This window comes from Phascolarctos cinereus, unplaced genomic scaffold (genome assembly GCF_003287225.1).
Source record: "Phascolarctos cinereus isolate Bilbo 61053 unplaced genomic scaffold, phaCin_HiC Scaffold_1;HRSCAF=81, whole genome shotgun sequence".
Classification (NCBI taxonomy): domain Eukaryota; kingdom Metazoa; phylum Chordata; class Mammalia; order Diprotodontia; family Phascolarctidae; genus Phascolarctos; species Phascolarctos cinereus.
Genome location: NW_027555514.1, coordinates 183,093,711 through 183,114,095, shown reverse-complemented (window position 1 = coordinate 183,114,095; position 20,385 = coordinate 183,093,711). Strand labels below are relative to the sequence as shown.

The following is a 20,385-nucleotide window of genomic DNA, read 5'->3' as shown; positions in this document are numbered from 1 at the left end:
AGATCAACACAGGTAGTAAATAAAAGAGCTGGGGATTTGCACTCAGATCCTCTTGATTCCAACTCAACAGAAATTGATGAGCCCAGGATTTCCACTCTACAGACTATCATTATTTTCTGTCAGTTTTTTCCTCTCCCCAACATTTTCTTTCCTCTATCTGCCTTTACCTTCTGTTTCAAGACCCTGTTTTCTTTCTGCCAGACAGAGCTAATTTCTAGCCCTCGTTCCCAGATGCTCGAGCCCACCCCTCACAACCCCCTATAGCCTCTCTCTCTCTCTCTCTCCCCCTCTCCTTCCCAGACGCTAGAGTCCACCCCCACAACCCTCCACATTCCCCTCTTCTCCATCTCCCCCTCCCCCTCTCTCCCTCATTCCCAGATGCTCGAGCCCACCCCCTACATTTCCCCCTTCTCCTCCCCCTCCTCCCTCTCTCTTCCTCATTCCCAGATGCTCGAGCCCACCTCCCCATCACCCCCTTTCTCTCTGAACCCCCGCTAGAGTCAGAACTTTGGCCCCCTCGTCCCTCCAACCAAGAAGCAGAACAGAGAAAGAGGGTCGAGGGGGTTGGGGAGGAGGGGGAGGAACTGGGGCCCAGCCAGGCCGAGGGAGGCCGAAGAGCTGCGTCGCCATGGCAACGGGCCCGGGCAGGAAACGAGGGAAGCGAGGGAGGGAGGGAGGCGAGGAGAGGAGAGGGAGAGGAGTGGAGGGATCGGGCTGCCCCGGAAGCACCTCCTCCGCCAGCCCCCCTCTCCTCCATCCCCAGCCTGCCAGCCCACCCGCCCCCTCCTCCCCGCTTGGCAGGAAGTGACAGGGCCCTGGAGGGAGCCCCGGAGGCCAGAGCGGAGCTGCCGCCTGTGCCCGCTGCCCGGCCCGGCCCCGGCCGAGGAGGAGGAGGAGGAGGAGGAGGAGGAGCCCGGCGGGCGGGCGGGTGCGCCGCGGCCGGGACCGTCGCTTGGTCACCCCGCCCCCCTTCCCTCCGGGCTGGGGAGGGAGGAGGCGCGGAGCCCGCTGCCCCCGCCGCCGCCGCCGCTGCCGCCGCGGAGCCGAGGCCCGCCCGAGCCCCCCCGCCCGCACCTCAGCCCCGGGGCTCCGTCCCCGCCCCTCGGCGCCGGCGCGTGGGGATCCCCCGACACCTGAGGTGGATGCCTCCCGGGAGGCCCCGGGGGCCGAGCCGGGCGAGAAGGTAACCGCCGCCGCTGGGAGGGCTTGGCCACCCCGCCTCCGCCGCCCCCTCCCCCGGCCGCGGCCGGAGCGGTCCTCGGGTCCTCCGCCTCCCGGGTCCGTCTTCCAGGCCGGCCGCCGCCGCCTCCTCCCCCGGACCTGTGCCGGGTCTGCCCCCCATTCATTTTCTGCCTCGAACTTTTTGGCTCCTGCCGCCCGGCGGCTTCCCCTTCTGGGCATCCGCCTCCTCGATACCAGGCTCCTGCCCGTGTCGCCGGTCCCCGCTTCTCTGCCATTTCCTAACCCTGCTCCTCTTCTCCTTGTCCCTCTTTCCCGTCTGTGGGGGCTCCCCTTCTCCCTTGGGCATCCCCATTTCGCTACTTGGGGATCTGTGCACCGAGGGCCCCTGGGCATTTTGCTTTTTCTCTTCCCCTGCTTTCCTTTCATCCTCTTAACTATGACAGTGCCCCCGGCCCCTTCACACTACCCTTGTCTGTCTTTCCTCCTCCTCAAGGATCTGTCCTGGGAAATTTCACTTGGAAGTGGGTTCCTGCCTCCATCATCTCCTCTTTAAGTTTGTTGTACTTAACACAGTTGATACTTTTTTCCCCCTGCATTTTCTGTCTTCGGTAGCATTAAGATTCCCAACTCCTGACCTACAGAGGAATAAACTTCTAAACTGGCATCCAGAGTTCAGGGGTCTTTGATGCCTTTCCTGGTGTTCAGGAGGCTCTTCTGGGGCAGTTTCTCCTTCTGTAAAATAGAGCTATAAAAAGGATCTGCTTTTTCACCAATTAGTAATAGGATTCGTGGGTCTGTTTCCTGAGTGCTTTAGAATCTCAGATACGAGGTGTAAGAAGTCAGAACAGATCCCGGCGTAGTACCACTTCCCAGATAGCAAGCATTTTTCCCATTAACTTCCATACTACTCCTAAATTTAACTGTGGTTGTCTTTAGTTTTTTGAGAGTTATGACTGTGTCAAATAATATTGGGAGGGATAAGAACTTGGAGTAAAGAGAAGACTTTTAGTCAAAGTTTCTGTCATGGTCCTGTACTTTGATTTTTATTTAGTTTCTTATGACTATAATCCCAAGACGAATAATACAAGGAAATCATTGACGGCCCTCAGCAGAAAATATGATTTCATCTTTTTCGTTTCTGAGCCAAATAATGCTCTTCTGACCTTACATTTCCTGGTATAGATGGGTTACTGATTTCCCCACCCATCCAAGGGAGACAGTGGTGCAGATCAGGCTTTGGGAAAAAAATCATGGGTCGTTGTATATAGCCTCTATTCAATTCAATGGAGTTCAGAAAAAGTAAAAATGAACAATAGAAAACATTTTCAAGCAGGTTTGTGAATGCATTTATACTTTTACCTCCTGTCTCTTTAACTGGTTCTTAGCAATATTTGGAAATCTCTTTAAGGAAAGGGCTGGAGACTAGGATAGGAGTCAGTAGAGCCAAGTTCTGGTTTTGGATTTCCACTAACTCACCTTGTGATCAGGGGTGAGTCCCTTCACCTCCTGAACCTTGTTTTCTCCATATGTTAAGTGAGGAAGTTGGACTACTACTAGGCCATCTTTAAGATCTCCTGGAAGACTTTTACATTACTTTTATATGTATCAGTCCCAGTATTTTTAAAGAGGTTTTGTGTATTCGGTGTGGTTAGGGGAAGGACTCTTTTTAAAGGTTAAAACCTCAAACCTTATTCTCTTTTGAAAATTTCCTTTGATTTTAGGATAATTTTAATCTTGCATGGGTATGTGAAATACTTATACAACATTGTTGGAAAGCCTTTTTTTAAAGATGGAGGAACTGAGGCACGAATATGGGGAAGTGACATTCCCAAACTAGGATCAGAGCTAAAGATAGGCAAGGGTTCAAGCTCTGATTCTTTCATTAACTTAGCTCATTGGCTTTAGGCAAATAACTTAACCTTTCTGTGCCCCAGTTTCTGCACTTGTAAAATAAAAATAATAATACTTGCCCTGTCATCTCAGGGAGTTAAGATTAAAAGGTAACAGGAGAAGGCTTTGAAATGTTTTTTTTTTTTAATTTTGTCTTCCTTTGGTATTGTTGCTACAAATTTCTTTACCAAAGACCGTTGAGTTCCTCTTTATTGACAGCTTTGAGAAAAGGCAGTATATGGGAGATCTGTAACTTCAAAAGATTACAGGAGTTTGGGGTGGAGAAGAGTGGATATAATGTCTGAATAGAGTGGAGAGTTGGGATTGGTAAAGTTATGTGAGTTCTAAGAGTGTAGAAGGTGAAGGTTTAGCAAAGGAAGATTAATCTATTTTGGTTTTTTCCTGACCTAAAATAAAAAGGGGGGGGGAAGGTATTTTAGATTGGGTTATGACTTCACTGATTTTGCTTCCCTCTAGGTCTCACGTTCAGAGCGTTAGCTTTGGGGCCCCTGGACTGCTGTAATGGAAACTGAGAGTGAACAGAACTCCAACTCCACCAATGGGAGCTCCAGCTCAGGGGGCAGCACGCGCCCCCAGATAGCTCAAATGTCACTATATGAGCGGCAGGCAGTGCAGGTAAGGAGGGTTTCTGAGGGTGAGGGGCTGTGATTTGTGGGCTGGGCAAGGACATAGAAAGATAGATTAGATGGTCCATTACCTCAGCTTCCTCATTTGTAAAAAGAAGGGGCTGAACTAGTTACTGAACTAGCATAGAAAGCTTCCAAAAAGGTTTGGACAATTAGAGTACAAGGAATCAGAAGCAAGTAAGTTGCCTTTGTAAGGTTGATTGCATTGTTCTATTCATGTAACTGTCTGTTTCTGATGCTCATGTCAGATTTGGCATCTACTGACCTCGAGGAGCAGTGTGACATAGTAGAAAGGACAGGATTTGCAGACATGATCTGAGTTCAGATTCAAACTCTGTTCCTACCCATGTGATCTTCTCACTTGACCCCTCTAGGCCTCAGTTTGCTCATTTATCCAGAGATTGGACTTAGTGATCTCTAAGGCCCATTCAAGCTCTGAAATTCTGTGATCCCCTTTTATGTCATTTTGGATTATATGATTACATTTAATGTATCTCTTTTCATATTTTTATAAGTGAAGTTTCTGTTGTTTGTTATTGATTGGAAGTGGTGTAACCTGTATCTGTGAGGATTGGAGCAGTCATTCCAGGTTCTGCAGTAGCCCAGGGTCATAATTATGAGCCTCAGTTATTATTGTATGTTTTTAGAATACCAGTTAATTGAAAATTCTTATTTCTAGAGTGCTAGTTAAAAACATTTTATTACCTTTCGAATCAAATGAAATGATACAAATAAAGCCCTTTGCAAACTTTAATGAGCTGTATAAATACTCATTGTTACTATTATTGTTATCTCCTCTCCCCTCACTTGATATTCTTTTACCTTCCTGGGAACCATGGTTTTGGTTTTTAATCTCCTTCTCCTAAAATGTCTTCACCTACTGTTTGTTTCCCCTCAGAATGTTCTCTTCCTTTCTACAGCATAGTCAAAGATCCGCCTATGAGAAATATGGATTTGTATGAGTTTTCACTGTTCTCTTTTTTGATGTACCAACTTGATTTGGTACAGCTTGTACCCATTGCTTCAAATAGAATATTGGTCCAAATAGAATAGTTACTTAATTCCTCAAGGACAAAATCAGATTGCTGTTGTATATATCCCTGGCTTCCACCTCTACCTGGCCTGTCTTTTTCAAACTGGCTCACGGCAGCGCAGATAGGTTGGGAGTCAGCAGTTCCCCATTCTGAGTGACTTTGTCTCTCTCTTGTTTCTTTCAGGCCCTGCAGGCATTACAGAGACAGCCTAATGCAGCCCAATACTTCCACCAGTTCATGCTTCAGCAGCAGCTCAGCAATGCCCAGCTGCACAGCCTGGCTGCCGTCCAGCAGGTGAGAGGTCAGCAGCCAGCTGGCCCAAGAGGGAGGGGACAGGCACCACAGGTGGGTCAGGGAGACCTTTGGGGAGGATTGCATATATCAAGTAGGGCTGGAGATAGAGTCTCTCCTCTGCCTCTTGTCCTTCTTTGGGGAGGGACAGTCCTTTGACACTTTACTAGAGTCTCTAGAGTCAGTGGAAAGCCAGCCCAAGTTAGAATTTCTGAGGTCTCATCTCAGTACTGACTCATGATGTAACCCTACAAGAGGGCCTTCTGATCCTAAGTTTTACTTATCCAGTAAGTGGGAATAAGAATATTGACCTCATTGAGCCCCATTGAGGCTATAGGTCATCGTTGTTGCATATGTAAAACAGCTTTGCAACAACCAAAACAAAAGGTGAAAACACCTTCTGTCTCCATACTCTGTAATAAAACCTCTCTGTCCTCACCAGGGATTTTTTGTATGTTTGTGTGTGTTATATGTTATTGGAAGACTCAGGGTCTTTCTTTGTCTCTGTGCTCTCTCTTCTCTCTTTTGTTACACACAGGCCACGATTGCAGCCAGTCGGCAAGCCAGCTCCCCGAGCACCAGCACACCTCAGCAGACCACTACCACTCAGGCCTCGGTAAGTATTTCTTCCTGCTAGGGCGGCTGATTTAGCACTTCCAGTGTTTGAGGAAGGTCAAGGTAGGGAAGGGAACAAGCATTTATTAAGTGCCCCCTACATGCCTGCACTGTGCTAAGCACTTTACAAATATGATCTCACTTAATCCTCATGATAACTTTGGGAGGTAGGTGCAATATATATGGGGAAATTGAGGTCAACAGTGGTTAAGTGACTTGCCTAGCATAACTACTAAGTGCCCAATGCTGGATTTGAACTCGGGTCTTCCTGATTCAGGCCCCAGCACTATCCACTAAGACACCTAGCTATCTCTATTTGAGTTTGGGAACCAAGCCAATTCAAGCTAATAGCAAAGACTTCTTTTGCATAGAAAATAAAAGCAAGGAGGAGAGGGGCTATTTGAATCTGTTTTAGTGTCTTAATAGGAGACATAAATAAGGTGAAAGAATGAAACTAGGGGGAGATATCTCTTCCTGGGAAGTGACCAGCACTCAGAGCTGGGTATCCCTTTGATGAAAGCCTATGTCCTGTGCATCTGTGACTGGCAGCCCAGCGTGCAGGGTCTAACGGATGACATCCAATGATGTTCTGGACCTCTAGGACTTAGGGTGACAAGGAAGTAGTAGTATGCCTCCTCAACCTCATATTCATGAGGAGTCGTGATGCTCCCTTTCTTTGACCCTGCCTGAGGGGTTTTGTGCACTGGGGGAAGAGGTCCTATTCTTGAATGTAATGCTAGATTTGTTAGAAGGGAAACATATGAGGGTTTTCTGTCCCTTTTAAATCTTCCCAAGTATCCATAGGTCTTGTTCTTTTTCTGTCACACAGATCAATCTGGCTACCACATCTGCCGCTCAACTCATCAGCCGTTCTCAGAGTGTGAGCTCCCCCAGTGCTACCACTCTTACCCAATCTGTACTCCTGGGGAATACCACCTCTCCACCCCTCAACCAGTCTCAGGCTCAGATGTATCTTCGGGTAAGCCATTATACATAACCATCATCCCTTCAGGGAACAAACACCCTGGTCTAGCTATCTAGCAAGAATGTGGGACATGTCACTTCATTTGATCTTGGTCACCCAGATGTCTTGGGACAAGCTGCTCTGTTTTCCTTGCCTGTCTTTACCCTAGGAATGATTACTGGTCTTTGTAGTCCCCAGACAGATAACAGAGTGCTTTGAGATCCCAAAATAGAAGTGCTAGATCAGGGCTAAAGGATCAGTTCTTTGCCAAAGTTATATTAACAGTTTCTTGTTTAATAATCAACTCAGTGTTAAAATGTTAGTATAAGAAGAAATCCCTGCCTCCTGGCCAATTCCAGCAGATTGCCATATCTCAGCCCATTTTCCAATTGTACTTATTTTAAATCTTTGATGTCTTGACCAATTCATTTCTCAAATACATGAATCCCTGCTCTGGTTTCTTGCTATAAATCCAGTTTTCTACACACTAATCAAAACATTGAGAGCGAAAGGCCTGACATGGAAAGAGCCAGGCTTAGCTGTTTCATCAGTTGTTTCTGTTTTTATCTTGTGTTCTCTGTTTCTCTGCTTCATTTTTCCCCTTCTGTCTCTTATTCACTTCTCTTCCATTCTTGTTCTTCTGCTGCCCTGCCAGCCACAGCTGGGTAACCTGTTACAGGTGAACCGGACCCTGGGCCGGAATGTGCCCCTGGCATCCCAGCTCATCCTTATGCCTAATGGGGCTGTGGCTGCTGTCCAGCAGAAGTGCCATCTGCTCAGTCTCCGGGAGTGCACACAGATACAGATCAGGTCAGTAATGACTCCTTCAACTGAGGAGAATCAATGTCAACAAAGATTTATTAAGGGTGTCCTGTATGCCAGGGACTCTGCTAGGTGCTGGGCAAAAAAAGACAAAAAAGAAGTAATCTTGGCCCTCAAGGAGCAGAATATCCTGTGTTCTAACAGGAGACAAAACATATGCATACATACAAAACACACAGAAAGCAGATACAAGCTAACCTGGCCAGGGCAGAGGAAGGGAAACTACTATCAGAAAGACGTTATGGGAGGTGGCACTTGAGAATAAAATTAGAGATTCCAAGAATGGAGGGGAGGAGGAAATGCATTCCAGACATCAGAGACAGGAACTAGAGATTAGCAACAAAAAGCTGGAAGGCCAGTTTGGCTGGGCTGTAGGTTGTATAGAGGAGGAGAATGCATTAATAGGTCTGGAAAGATAGAGTTGGGAGAGGTTGTAAAGAGCTTTAGATGCCAAACAGAAGATGCTATATTTGATCCTAGAAATACCAGGGTGATACTGGAGTTTATTATTTATAGTATGATACTGGAGTTTATTATAGAGGTCACTTTAGCTGCTGTGGAGTGGATAGGAGGGAGGATCTTGAGGCAGAGAGATAGACCAGAAACTGTTATGGCCACTATTGCAATAGTAAAGGCAAGAGCTGATGAGGACCTGGACTAGAGAGGGCTGCCATGTGAGTGGAGAGAAGGAAATGGATTGAAAGATGTGGAGGCAGAAATGGAGGATTTGACACGAGTGAGTATGACAGGTAAATGTGAGGAGTCAAGGATGACACCAAGGTTGTGAATTGAATAAGTAGACTGATAGCTGTGCCCTTGACAGAAATTGGAAATTTGGGGAGTTAGATGGACTTAAGAGGGGAAAATAATGAGTTTCGGACCTATTGAGTTAGAAATGCCTCTGAAGCTGGAAGGAATTTGTACTTGATTACATAGACAACAGAGAGGAAATGATCATTTAACAGGACAGTAGCAATAGAAGTGATTATGTTTGTTGTGGGGTTGGGTTTTTTTTTTTTTTGCTTTTTTTGGTGAGGCAATTACAGTTAAGTGACTTGCCCAGGGTCACACAGGTAGTAAGTGTCAAGTGTCTGAGGTCAGATTTGAACTCGGGTCCTCCTGACTCCAAGGCTGGAGCTCTATCCACTATACCACCTAGCTGCCCCTATAGAAGTGATTCTGGGAAGATGAGTCTGACAGCACTACAGAGGAAGAATTAGAGAGGAAAACTGGAGGTAGAGAAACTAGTGAGTAATCCAGGTTTGAGGTGATGAGGGCGTAGACAAGGGAGGTAGCATGGAGATGAGGAAATGGCAAATCGGAGTACTGTTTTGAAGGAAGAGCATAGCATTTGGTAACATTTAATATAGGGATAAGGGCCTTGTCATGTGGAGGAGAGATTAGCCCCAGAGGAAAGAGCAAGCTGTAGTGGGTAGAGTTTTCAGGGAGGCAGATTTTGGCTTATAGGGAAAACTATGTCATCATCATCCTTCATCAAGCATTTATGAAGTATCTGCTATGTGCCACTGTACTAAGGCCTGGGGATACAGATAAAGTAACACAATCCTCGCTTTCAAGGAGCTCACATTCTAAGGGTGAGAGATAATCCACACAAAGAGGGGGCGATATCCTGCAAAAAAACAAAAGACTGAGCATAGAAGATATCTACAGTATAAATGGGATGTAATCTCAGAGAGAAGGCAGTAGCAGCTGACTTTTTTCCTGGAGGCAGTCAGGATTAAGTGACTTACCTAGGGTCACCCAGCTAGTAAGTGTCTCAAGTCTTCCTGACTCCTGGACAGATATCTTGTTTCCTGCACCAGCTAGCTGCCCCTAGTAGCAACTGAATCTTTTTTTTTTTTAATTTTTTTTTATTTCTTTTAATTTGTTTTGGTTTTTTTTGGGGGGGGTTAGTTTTCAACATTCACTTTTATAAGATTTTGAGTTCCAAATTTTTTTTCTCTCTCCCCAAGACAGCATGCAATCTCATATGATATATATAGCCTATCAGCTATACATGTACAGTCATATTTAACAAATTTCCACATTAGTCATATTGTGAAAGAAGAATAAGAACAAAAGGGGAAAACCATGAGAAAGGGGGAAAAAAGAGAAAATAATATGCTTCGATCTGCATTCAGATTCCACAGTTCTTTCTCTGGATGTGGATAGCATATTCCATTTTGAGTCTTTTGGAACTGTTTTAGATCATTGTATTGCTGAGAAGAGCTAAGTCTAACAGAGTTGGTCATTGCACAGTGTTGCTATAACTGTGTGCAGTGTTCTCCTGGTTCTGAGTAGCAGCTGAATATTAAAAGAAAACAAGGGGAGTGCAGAGGCAGAGATGAGGAGAGAGTTCACCAGGCATGAGGTGGGACAACTAGATTAAGGTACAGATTTGAGAGTTCAAGTGGCATTTCTGAGGAACAGCCAGTGTCACTGGACTGGGTGTGGGAGGGAGTAAAATGTAAGAGAACTGGAAAGGTAGTAAAAGGGCAGGTCTGAAGGGCTGTAAAAGCCATTAAGATATTGTATTTGATCCACAAAGTAATAGAAAGCCACTAGAATGTATTGAGTAAGGAGAGTGATGTGGTTAGACCTATAGGAAGATCACATTGGCAGCTGACTGGAAGTGATTAGAGGGGAGAGAGACCAACCAGCAGGTTATTACAATAATCTTAAGTGTGAAATGATTAGGGCCTGTACCAGAGTGATGGCTATCTGAGTGGAGGGAAGGGGGCATATATGAGAGCTACTGGGAAAGTAAAAACCATAAGACTTGGCAACTGATTACATATATGGAGTGAGTGTGAGTGAGGAGTGGAGGATGATAACAAGATTGTGAACCTGGATATCTGGGAGGATGGTGGTGCCCTAGAGAATAATAGGGACATTGGAAAGTATGGCTTGGGAGAAGAGATAACAAGTTCTGTTTTGGACGTGTGTTTGAGGTGCTTACAGAATGTCCCAATTTGAGATGTACGATAAGGAGCTGGTGAGCTGAGAAGAAAGGTTAGAGCTGAACTAAAAGATGGGCTATCTTGAGGGAGAGGTCCTTGTCACTGGAAGTCTTCAAGTAGGCCCCTTAACTGTTCAGTCATGGTTTGGACTACATGACTTCTGGGGTGCTTTCTAACTGACATGCTTTAGGTCTATTATCTCAAAATTTCTAGCTTAGGACAATGGAAGGCTTTTAACATTTTGCTCTAGCCCTGGCGGGGGGTGGGGGAGGTTGAATTTATAATGCAGTGACTGCTTTTCCTTTCCATACCAACACCACAGATTCCTTAAGAAGATGGAGAGATATAGATTAGGCAATAATATAATTAGATGAGTTCAGAACTGGTTGGATGGCCAGGTTTGAAAAGTTAACAGTTCAATGTCATTGTGGCAAGAGGTACCGTAGGCCCTTATGCTAGCTATTATTTTTATCAATGTCTTCAAAAGGCATAGATGGTAAAAGTTTGCAGATGACACAAAGCTAACCCACTGAATGACAGATCTTGACAGATAAGAGCATTGAGATGAATCTAATAAGATAAAAATCAGGGGGCAGCTAGGTGGCACAGTGTATAGAGCTCTGGCCTTGGAGTCAGGAGGATCTGAGTTCAAATCCAGCCTCAGACACGACACCTACTAGCTGTGTGACCCTGGGCAGGTCACTTAACCCCGATTGCCTTACCAAAAAAAGCAAAAAGAAAAAAAAAAAGAAGATAAAGATCAAAAGGGATAAATGTAAAATCTTTCATTTGGATAAAAAAAAATCACTTCCACAAGTATAAGATGAGGAGGCATGGTTAGCAATTGTTCTGAAAACAGTAGTTGTTCTGAAAAAGATCTGAGGGGGCTTGGTGGACTGCAAGCTCAGTATGAGTCATTAATGTGATGTGGCAGCCAAAAACTCACATTTCAGGCTACATTAGCTAGGTATAGCTTCCAGCAATAGGGAGGTGATAGATGTACCAATTTTCTTTGCCATTGTTAGATCTCAACTAGAGTGCTATGTTCAATCTTGAACACCAGAGTTTAAGGTCATTGAAAAGAACCAGAGGAAGACAACCAGAAGGGTGAAAGTGCTTGAATTCATGACATACTAGGATTGGTTGAAGGAAATGGGCATGTTTGGCCTAGAGAGAAGACTCTTGGGGAAACATTACAGCTCTCTTAAAAGTCAAGCTTTAATATCAAGGAGGGATTAGATTAGTTCTGTTTAGCTCCAGAGACTGGAAATTGCAAAGAGGCAAATTTAGGTTCAGCTGAGGTTGGGAAAAATTCCCTAATACTGACTGTGATCAAAAAGTAGAATAGTTTGCCTTGAAAAATGGTGGATCCTTCTTGACCCCCAGCCCCCTTAGAGGTCTTTCTTTTTTTGTGGGGGGGGGGTAGTGTGGAGAGAGGCAGTGGGGTTGAGTGACTTGCCCACGGTCACAAAGCTAGTGAGTGTCTGAGGCCACTCTATCCACTGCGCCATCTAGCTGCCCCTACTTGGAGGTCTTAAAGTAGAGACTGGAAGACCATTCCTTTCTTTGATGGGTTGGACTGAGATGACTGATGAGTCTTTTCCAATTCCTGAATTCTGTTACTTTCCTTAGTTCCCTCCTTTTCTCCCAGTCTACATTTTTACTTCATGTTTTTCAGGTGCAGAACTTGGCAGTGAGGAGCCAACAGTCTTCAGCCCAGGGTCCCCAGATGCAGGGCTCTGCTCAAAAGGCCATTCCCCCTGGAGCCTCTCCCACCACAGGCCTTCCCCAAGCCACTGGCCAGCCTTTAGCTGTGGCTCAAGCTTCCTCTGGAGGGGCAGGGCAGTCCCTCAACCTCAGTCAAGCTGGGGGGAGCAGTGGGAATGGCATCCCAGGATCTGTGGGGCCGGTGGGTGGCCAGGCATCTGGGGGCCTGGGTCAGGTGCCCTCTTCAGGGCTCGGTGGTGGGAGCTGCTCCAGGAAAGGCACTGGGGTGGTGCAGCCTTTGCCTGCAGCCCAGGCAGTGACAGTGAGCCAGGGCAGCCAGACAGAGGCAGAAAATGCAGCAGCCAAGAAGGCAGAGGTAGAGAGCAGTGGACAGCAGAGTGTGGGCATGAACCTGACCCGGACAGCTACACCTGCCCCCAGCCAGACCCTTATCAGCTCAGGTGAGCTTTCTTGGCTCTGCAGGGTATCTATTCACCAAAGACCTGTGGGTTTTTTTTTTTCTCGGAAAGCAGAGGACTGGCTACTTCGTTTCCCATTTGTTTAAAAGATTTATCAGACTACTCTTGATTGACCCTGTTGTAGCATGAGAAAGAAAAAATGAACATTCATACTATGTCATGCTAGTGTTAATACTAATACATACTAATGGGAACTACACCAAATACTAACCAGCTTCCAACCTGCTTAGTTCTGGCTGCTTTCCTCTGAAACCTTGCATTGTTTTCCCTCTGTCTTAGGCTTAGGACAGACATTTGTTTGTACCAGCTATGGGCCAAGTGTTGGGTAGTAAATAGACAAAGTCTCTGCCTAGTGTGTCTATCTGCTAGATTCAGGATTCACTACCTGAGAAGAGGAAAAAATTGTAGTTGAGGCCTGATCAGGCCTGCCCCTGATTTTCTGGATGAAATAAGCTCCCCTTTGTCCCTTGGACCTTGGTTTCCTCAAGGGGGTAACCTCAATTTTCATGCCTTTTAAAGCAATTGAAAAGTTGAATAAGATGTTTCCCTCTGAGATTTTAGGAAATATGGGTTAATAGCAATTGTTGAACTAGCATAGTGAAACCTATATTCTAATGTTGCCAGATCTTGATAACCAAAAAATCATGCTAACAGAATGGGAGAAAAGGAAGTGATAGTACTAAACAAAGAGTAGTAAAAATAAAGATGTTATTTTTGGAATGTAGGTAGATAAGAGACATGGCTACCCGTACTTACCTTCTCTGTGCCCTTTTAGCGGTTAGTCCTAATCTCCTGTTTATTTAGTGTTAACATAGGTGTCCTGAGCCTCATTTGGGAGGTAGGGATGGGGAAGCCCATAGAGTATCAGAAATAATTTAGGGTGGATAGATCACTAAGAGAGAATGGAGAGTTGGTTGTAGTTGTTACAATACCTACATTTACATAGTACTTTTGGTGTCATTTCTTTGTAATTGTATACGATCCCCTTTCCAATGATTTTTAAGAATAGACTTTGATATCACCTAACTTGAAGCAACGGTGTGGATAAGGTAACATCAGAAGGTACCTCTCAGTCTAGGATTCTTTTTATTATATGACCTCAAAGTTGAGAACTCCCGGGAAGAACGCTTTAGCTTAACTAGATCAAATTGTCTTCTTTCCCTGTCCCCTTGCCCGCCTTGGCCTCACTCCTCTAGCAACCTACACACAGATCCAGCCCCACTCGCTGATCCAGCAACAGCAACAGATCCACCTACAGCAGAAGCAAGTAGTAATCCAGCAGCAGATTGCCATCCACCACCAGCAGCAGTTCCAGCACCGGCAGTCCCAGCTGCTCCACACAGCTACCCATCTCCAGTTAGCCCAGCAGCAGCAGCAGCAGCAGCAAGCCCCAGCCCTCACTGCCCCGCAGCCCCCACAAGTCCCACCTCCCCAGCAAGCCCCAGCGCCACAGTCTCAGCAAGCTCAGACCCTGGTTGTCCAGCCTATGCTCCAGTCCCAGGCCCTTGCACTCCCCCCTGACTCTGCCCCTAAGCCACCCGTCCCCATCCAATCCAAGCTGCCTATGGCATCCATTAAGCCCCCTCAGTTAGGGGCCACCAAGATGTCTGCTACCCAGCAACCTCCACCACATATTCCGGTTCAAGTTGTGGGAAGCCGGCAGCCAGGTTCTGCCCAGGCACAGGCTTTAGGATTAGCACAGCTGGCAGCTGCTGTGCCAGCTTCTCGGGGAATGCCAGGCACAGCGCAAGGAGTGGGCCAGACCCATGTAACTTCCCCACCCTCCCAGGCTACTGGTACTCTGCAGGAGGTCCCTCCACCACTGGCCCCTGGGGTCAGCTTGACCCCTATGCAGGGGACAGCACATGTGGTAAAGGGGGGAGCCGCTGCCTCACCTGTTGTGGCCCAGGTGCCTGCTGCCTTCTATATGCAGTCTGTCCAGCTGCCGGTGAGTGACATCTGAAAGTGAAAGGGATTTTATTTGGGGGGTGTTGGTAGGGGATGGACCTGGGTCACAGAGGGGATATTTCCCTTTTAAGCTGGAAGAGTTGCTCAGAGATGAGGGATACTGCTGCTTTTCTGGTCCTGATGATAGAAGGAATCTAATATTAATGTAAGCAGTGTTCAAACTCCATATCCCTAGTAGTTAATATTCTAAGCAACAATTTTTCTGTTTAAACCCACTCTAAGGTAGGCAGGAGTACTGGGACAAACCTACATATAGCAGAACTCAACTCTTAGGTAAATCTCAGAAATGGCCCAGACTGGTAACAAGGGGGAGGACCCAGAAAGGAATACTTTAATTAGAGAATTTAGCTGCTGAGGTGTTAACCTAGCATGAATGGGAGTAGCCATCATCCTATGTTGTCTTTTTTCCTATTTTCTTTCTCATTTCCTCATTATAAAGGGCAAACCCCAGACTCTGGCTGTTAAGCGAAAGGCTGAATCTGAGGAAGACAGAGAAGAAGCCTCCACTATAAACACTGTGCTTCCTGCCAAGTCATCACCAATTGTAGAGAGTCCCAAAACCATGGAAGAAAAGGGCAGCCATGCAGGTGAGATGACAGTGGGCTTCCTAGTGATTTCTGGAGTTCACTAAAGAGCTAAAAGAAAACTCTAGTGCAGTAGTGTACCCAGACTGGGGTGGATAAATGGACAGATCCCCAAACCAGTATGATGATCTAGTGAATCCAGTATTGTGGCAGACAGAACTGAAGGAACCATTTTGTTCTTCTTGTATCTGCTTCTTAATGCATGTATTTTTGTTTTCTAGAGAAAGCTGAGCCAGTGTCAACATGGTCCCTAATACTCCTAGCAGTGACCTAGCAGTCTCAACCTCCACCCCATCAGCACCACCCCCTACGCTGGCCATGATGTCTCGACAGATGGGGGACTTGAAACCCCCACAGGCCATTGTGAAACCTCAAATCCTCACCCACATCATTGAAGGCTTTGTCATCCAGGAAGGGGCAGAACCTTTCCCGGTGAGGAAGTTAGGGTCGAGTAATTTAGAACTGGGGATTACAGTTTGCTCTCCTAAGCAAAAGATAGTTGTTCCCCCAATCAGAATGAATGAACCTGTGATGAGGAAGAATACACACACCAGGGTTCATTAGCCCTGGATTTAGAGTTAACAGACTTGTGTTTGAATCCTGGCACTGCCACTGTGGGGCCTTGGGCATGACATTTAACCTATCTAGTCCTCCATTTTCCTCATCTTTAAAACAAGGAGAAAAAACTAAATGATCTAAGGTCCCTTCTGGCTCACAATAGACGATCCTATGTAAGTTGGAAAGCAACAAACAAACAAAAAAACATGACAGAGATGGGAAGATGGAAGAAAAAATTCATAGAATTGAGATTAGGTCTCTGGAGATCGTGTAATCTAATCTTTTGATTTTACTAATAAATTGAGACAGTTTACAACAAGTGAAAGGGCTACCCAAGGTTATTGAGCTAGTTAGTGGCAGAGCCAAGACTTAACTGATTCCCAGTCCAGACATCTCACTGTACCATAGGCAAAGGTCAAGAAAAATCTAAAAAGAAATAGGGTGCTAGAGAGAATGTACACCTGCTCCCCAGTGTCTGTATGAAGACCTGGGGACTCTCAAATGTTCACCTGTTCTGGGAGAGTGATCTTCTCTGCTTCAGACTCCGCAGCTAACTTAAGGATATAACAACCTTACAGAGAGATATCCTTGAAAAGAATTGTAAAGGGAAAAGGAAGGAAAATGAGCTAACTAATTATGTTGCCACTTACAGGTGGGCTGTTCTCAGCTCTTAAAGGAGTCTGAGAAGCCATTACAGACAGGGGCTCCTACAGGGCTGAATGAAAGCCAACCAGGTGGCCCCCTAGGAGGGGACAGTCTAACTTCAGGTGAGTATGGCTGTGAAGACCCCTTTTGGGGAAAGAGGTTCATGGTAGTGGGCTTGGATTAATTTACTAGTTCTCTTAAGGGGTTTTATTACTCTGGGAAGAAGGGATCTTGCTCTTTTGGTCAGTTGTTACAGGTTTTTCCTTCTCAGCCAGCAAGTGAAGGGATCAGCACAGGTGGGGATGGGGGCTGGATGAGGATGTAAATGAAAAGGATGATGAAAACATCCCAAATGGCAATGACCTATGTCCTTGAAGAACAGTTTCGATGGTGATCTATCAAAGAGTTCCCGGTTGGGCTACTTAGGGACTGAGAGATGGATTACTAGGGCTTCTGAGGGGCAGCTTCTGGGGCCTGCGGTGTCCTGGTAGCAGTAGCAATAACCTGTCCCTCAGCATTTCCCTGTTCTTTAGAGCTGGATAAGAAAACCAATCTCCTGAAGTGTGAGTACTGTGGAAAGTACGCACCAGAAGAGCAGTTCCGTGGCTCCAAGAGATTCTGCTCCATGACATGTGCTAAGAGGTACTGATAGCTCTCTAACCCTCACAGTCCTTTCCCAGGACCATTTCCCAGATACTCTTTCAGCTCCTCCTCTCCTGCCTCCCTCTTCCTTTCCTTAACATTTAAAAGTTCCAGTTTGTTTTGTGTAGGGTTAGCATTCGTGGTGGGAAGCCCTACCCAAAGTCTTGACCGGGTCCTGTGCCTTACGCCCTACTCCCATAGGTACAATGTGAGCTGTAGCCACCAGTTCCGACTGAAGCGGAAGAAGATGAAAGAGTTTCAGGAGGCTAACTATGCTCGAGTAAGACGGCGCGGGCCTAGACGAAGTTCCTCTGACATTGCCCGGGCCAAGATCCAGGGCAAGAGACACCGGGTGAGGTTCCCTTGAAGACCACTGAGACACCTATACCCCACCATGAAATAAATTTTCTTCCCTCCTTCACCCTCCCCTGACCCTCATTTCTAGAAGTTTGAAGCATGTTGAGTTACTGCTGCTGAGTGTGGCAACATCCCAACCCAGTGTTAGTCTGGATGAGACTTCCCTTATGTGTCCTCTACTTCTTGTCTTTCAATGTAATTTTTGCATAGGAGATCTGGATTAGGTATATCATGAAAAAGGAGAAACATGAAAAATCAAAAAGCAACAATGCAGTAAAGATTAAAATTTGCCTATAAATAGAGCTGCCTTGTGTGCATTTGCGGAATACTGCATACATGTGTATATCTCTTGGAAACATTCTAAAGGCCCCCAGAATGTGGAAGGTGCATATGATAGTTTGGCTTTTAATTCTACCAGCCCCTCTTCCTTATCTGTCTTCCTCCACAGGGTCAAGAGGATTCTAGCCGGGGCTCAGATAACTCTAGTTATGACGAAGCGCTATCCCCCACATCCCCTGGGCCTTTATCAGTGAGGGCTGGTCATGGAGAACGGGACCTGGGAAATCCTAACACAGACCCCCTAACACCAGAGCTGCACGGTATCAACCCAGTCTTCCTATCCAGTAATCCCAGCCGCTGGAGTGTGGAAGAAGTCTATGAGTTCATCGCCTCTTTACAAGGTCAGACCCTACTGATAACCCCTCCCCAGAGCCTGAAAGGTTAACGTAGATGTTTTCTTTTTAGAAAATATTCCTGACCTTTTCTTTAGGGACCAGTGTCACAGCATACCAGTACGAGAGTATAGTGTGTATACGTGGTGCAGAAGGCTGCATTTTTTTCTTTATAGTTAATATTTCCCATCAGCATGGTTTGGAGTTTCGGAGAGGGGGGATTATGGCACTTTATTTAATTTCTTTCACAGAAACTGGCTTGGTATTCTGCCAGGTTACAGAAACATTTCTGTTGTTTGAAACTTATTGGGCTTCTACTTTAATGGCTGGCTTTCCGACTTTTTTCTCTTAGTCACCATGAGCCTTTTGTGTTGACTTTACCTTACAAAATAAACATTTTGTCACATTTCTTGTAAGCAATAACTGGAAGTAATCTATTTCACTCTAATGAGGGGACTGTGGCTTCTTAAGTCAGAAAAAGAAGTACAAATCAAAATATTTTAAAGAATTAACATGTTCTTTTCTGCCCCCCCACAAAGGATTTTTTTTTTTTGGCAAGGCAATTAGGGTTGTGACTTGCCCAGCATCATGCAGCTAGTGTCAAGTGTTTGGTCTAAAACCGGATTTGAACTCAGGTCCTCCTAACTCCAGGGCTGGTGCACTATTCACTGAGCCACCTAGCTGCCCTCCCTTCTCTCCCAAGGACACTTTCTAAGCCAACTTAAGATACATCCCTTGATGATCTAGTAGTATAGGTATGAGTTCTGGGCCCCAGAGCAGAGTAGGTGTTCTTTGTTCATAATTACAAATGCAAAATATATTTCCCTACTGTGGACCCCTACAGAGTAAGCTGTTCTAGGTTTTACAGTTCCAGGTTTTTATAGTTTTAGCTAACTATAGTTAGTTCTTCCTTAACCCTTGTTAGGTAATTACAGCCAATTGCCCATCCTCCTCTCATTCTACCCCCAGAACATGCCATCTCAGATCCCATACGATAGCACTGAACTTAGGATAAGGGAGTCCCATTCCAGCTTTGCCATTGCTTATCCTCAGTTCATCCATCACGCTCTGCCACTGTTCTGTCTGGGGCACTGTGGGGGCAAAGGAAATACTATCTGCTATACATCTGAAGCTCCTCAGCCTGAAAATGGAAGGGGCATCCTGGGATAGAAATGATGGATGGAGAGGAGGGCAACAGGATGGCACGAGATGGGGCCAGGATGATGCTTGGAGGCTGCTGTGAAACAGGTGGGACAGTCCTAAGGGAGACAGGCCAGGTTACAGCCCCACTGCATTCCAGTCTTTCCTTTTCCTCTTTCTTTTCTGGCTGGCTCCTGTTTTATAAAACTCTTCTCCTTTCTGCCTTCTTCTAGGATGCCAAGAGATTGCAGAAGAGTTCCGCTCCCAGGAGATTGATGGGCAGGCTTTGTTACTACTCAAAGAAGAACATCTCATGAGTGCCATGAATATCAAGTTGGGCCCAGCCCTCAAGATCTGCGCCAAGATCAATGTCCTCAAGGAGACCTAACAGAGTCCTCCCACAGACTAGCCCAAAGTGGGCCCTCCCTTGCTGCCCAAGCTGCAACCTGCTGAGGACCAGCAGAGATCTGGGCAGGGGAAGAGAGAGCGGTCTTACCAGCGGGGAACAAACAGGAAAAATGAGTTTTCACCCACCCCCTGATAAACTTTGCTGTTACCATATGACAACAGCTTTGACACTTCTCAGTTCTAGTTTATTTTTTAAAAAATGGTTCCTTCCTCACCATCCTACCCTTCCCAACACCCCCAAATCTATAAGACCTGGAGGACAACGGTTGCTCAGCTCTGTCCTGGATGGTGGGTCTAGCCAGGGCTTCAGTTCTCCTGGAAGACTATGGTGGAGCAAGTGAGATCTGGGGCTGTTTCCCTCAGTGGGGCGATAAGGGTAGGATTGTCTAGTCTATGGTACCTCTCAGACTGTACCACTGTAGCTGAGGCCGAGTCCCTTTTCCTGAGTACCTCAAAGCTCTACCTGCTCCATGGCAGGGCTGCTGACCTCTCTCTCTGTCTCTCTCGTTGACTCATAACCTCCTGAGTTGCTGTAGGGACATACGGCATGTTTGTGGCTGGCACGTGTGTGGTTTTTCTTGTTCCCTTTGCCCCCCATTCATCCATTGGCTTTCTTCTACTCTACCCACCCTTCTTCCTTTTCTTTCTACTTCTTCTCTCTCCCTTAGCTTTACAAGGCAGGAGTATGAGTTGCTGGGGACAGGAGTATAAGCACCTGCCTCAAACCCTGTTTCTTGTACAACAAAAATATCAAATATTTTTTTTCTTCCTTAGTAAAAGGATGAAAACTGGTCTTGGTTGTCTGTTTTACTTTATTCCTA

General features: G+C 46.1%; 1 protein-coding gene across 1 annotated transcript; it reads left to right on the top strand.

Moving 5' to 3' along the window:
• Window positions 1-1,093: 1,093 nt before the first annotated feature.
• PHC1 (polyhomeotic homolog 1) lies at window positions 1,094-20,356 on the top strand. Its single transcript, XM_020994170.2, is given in 17 exon segments — window positions 1,094-1,183; window positions 3,550-3,708; window positions 4,937-5,047; window positions 5,583-5,660; window positions 6,489-6,638; window positions 7,279-7,381; window positions 7,384-7,433; window positions 12,084-12,573; window positions 13,788-14,539; window positions 14,999-15,146; window positions 15,365-15,376; window positions 15,379-15,575; window positions 16,354-16,468; window positions 16,880-16,988; window positions 17,190-17,340; window positions 17,794-18,025; window positions 19,390-20,356. Coding segments are annotated over 16 exon segments (2,967 nt in total). The 5' UTR covers window positions 1,094-1,183; window positions 3,550-3,594; the 3' UTR covers window positions 19,545-20,356.
• Window positions 20,357-20,385: the final 29 nt, after the last annotated feature.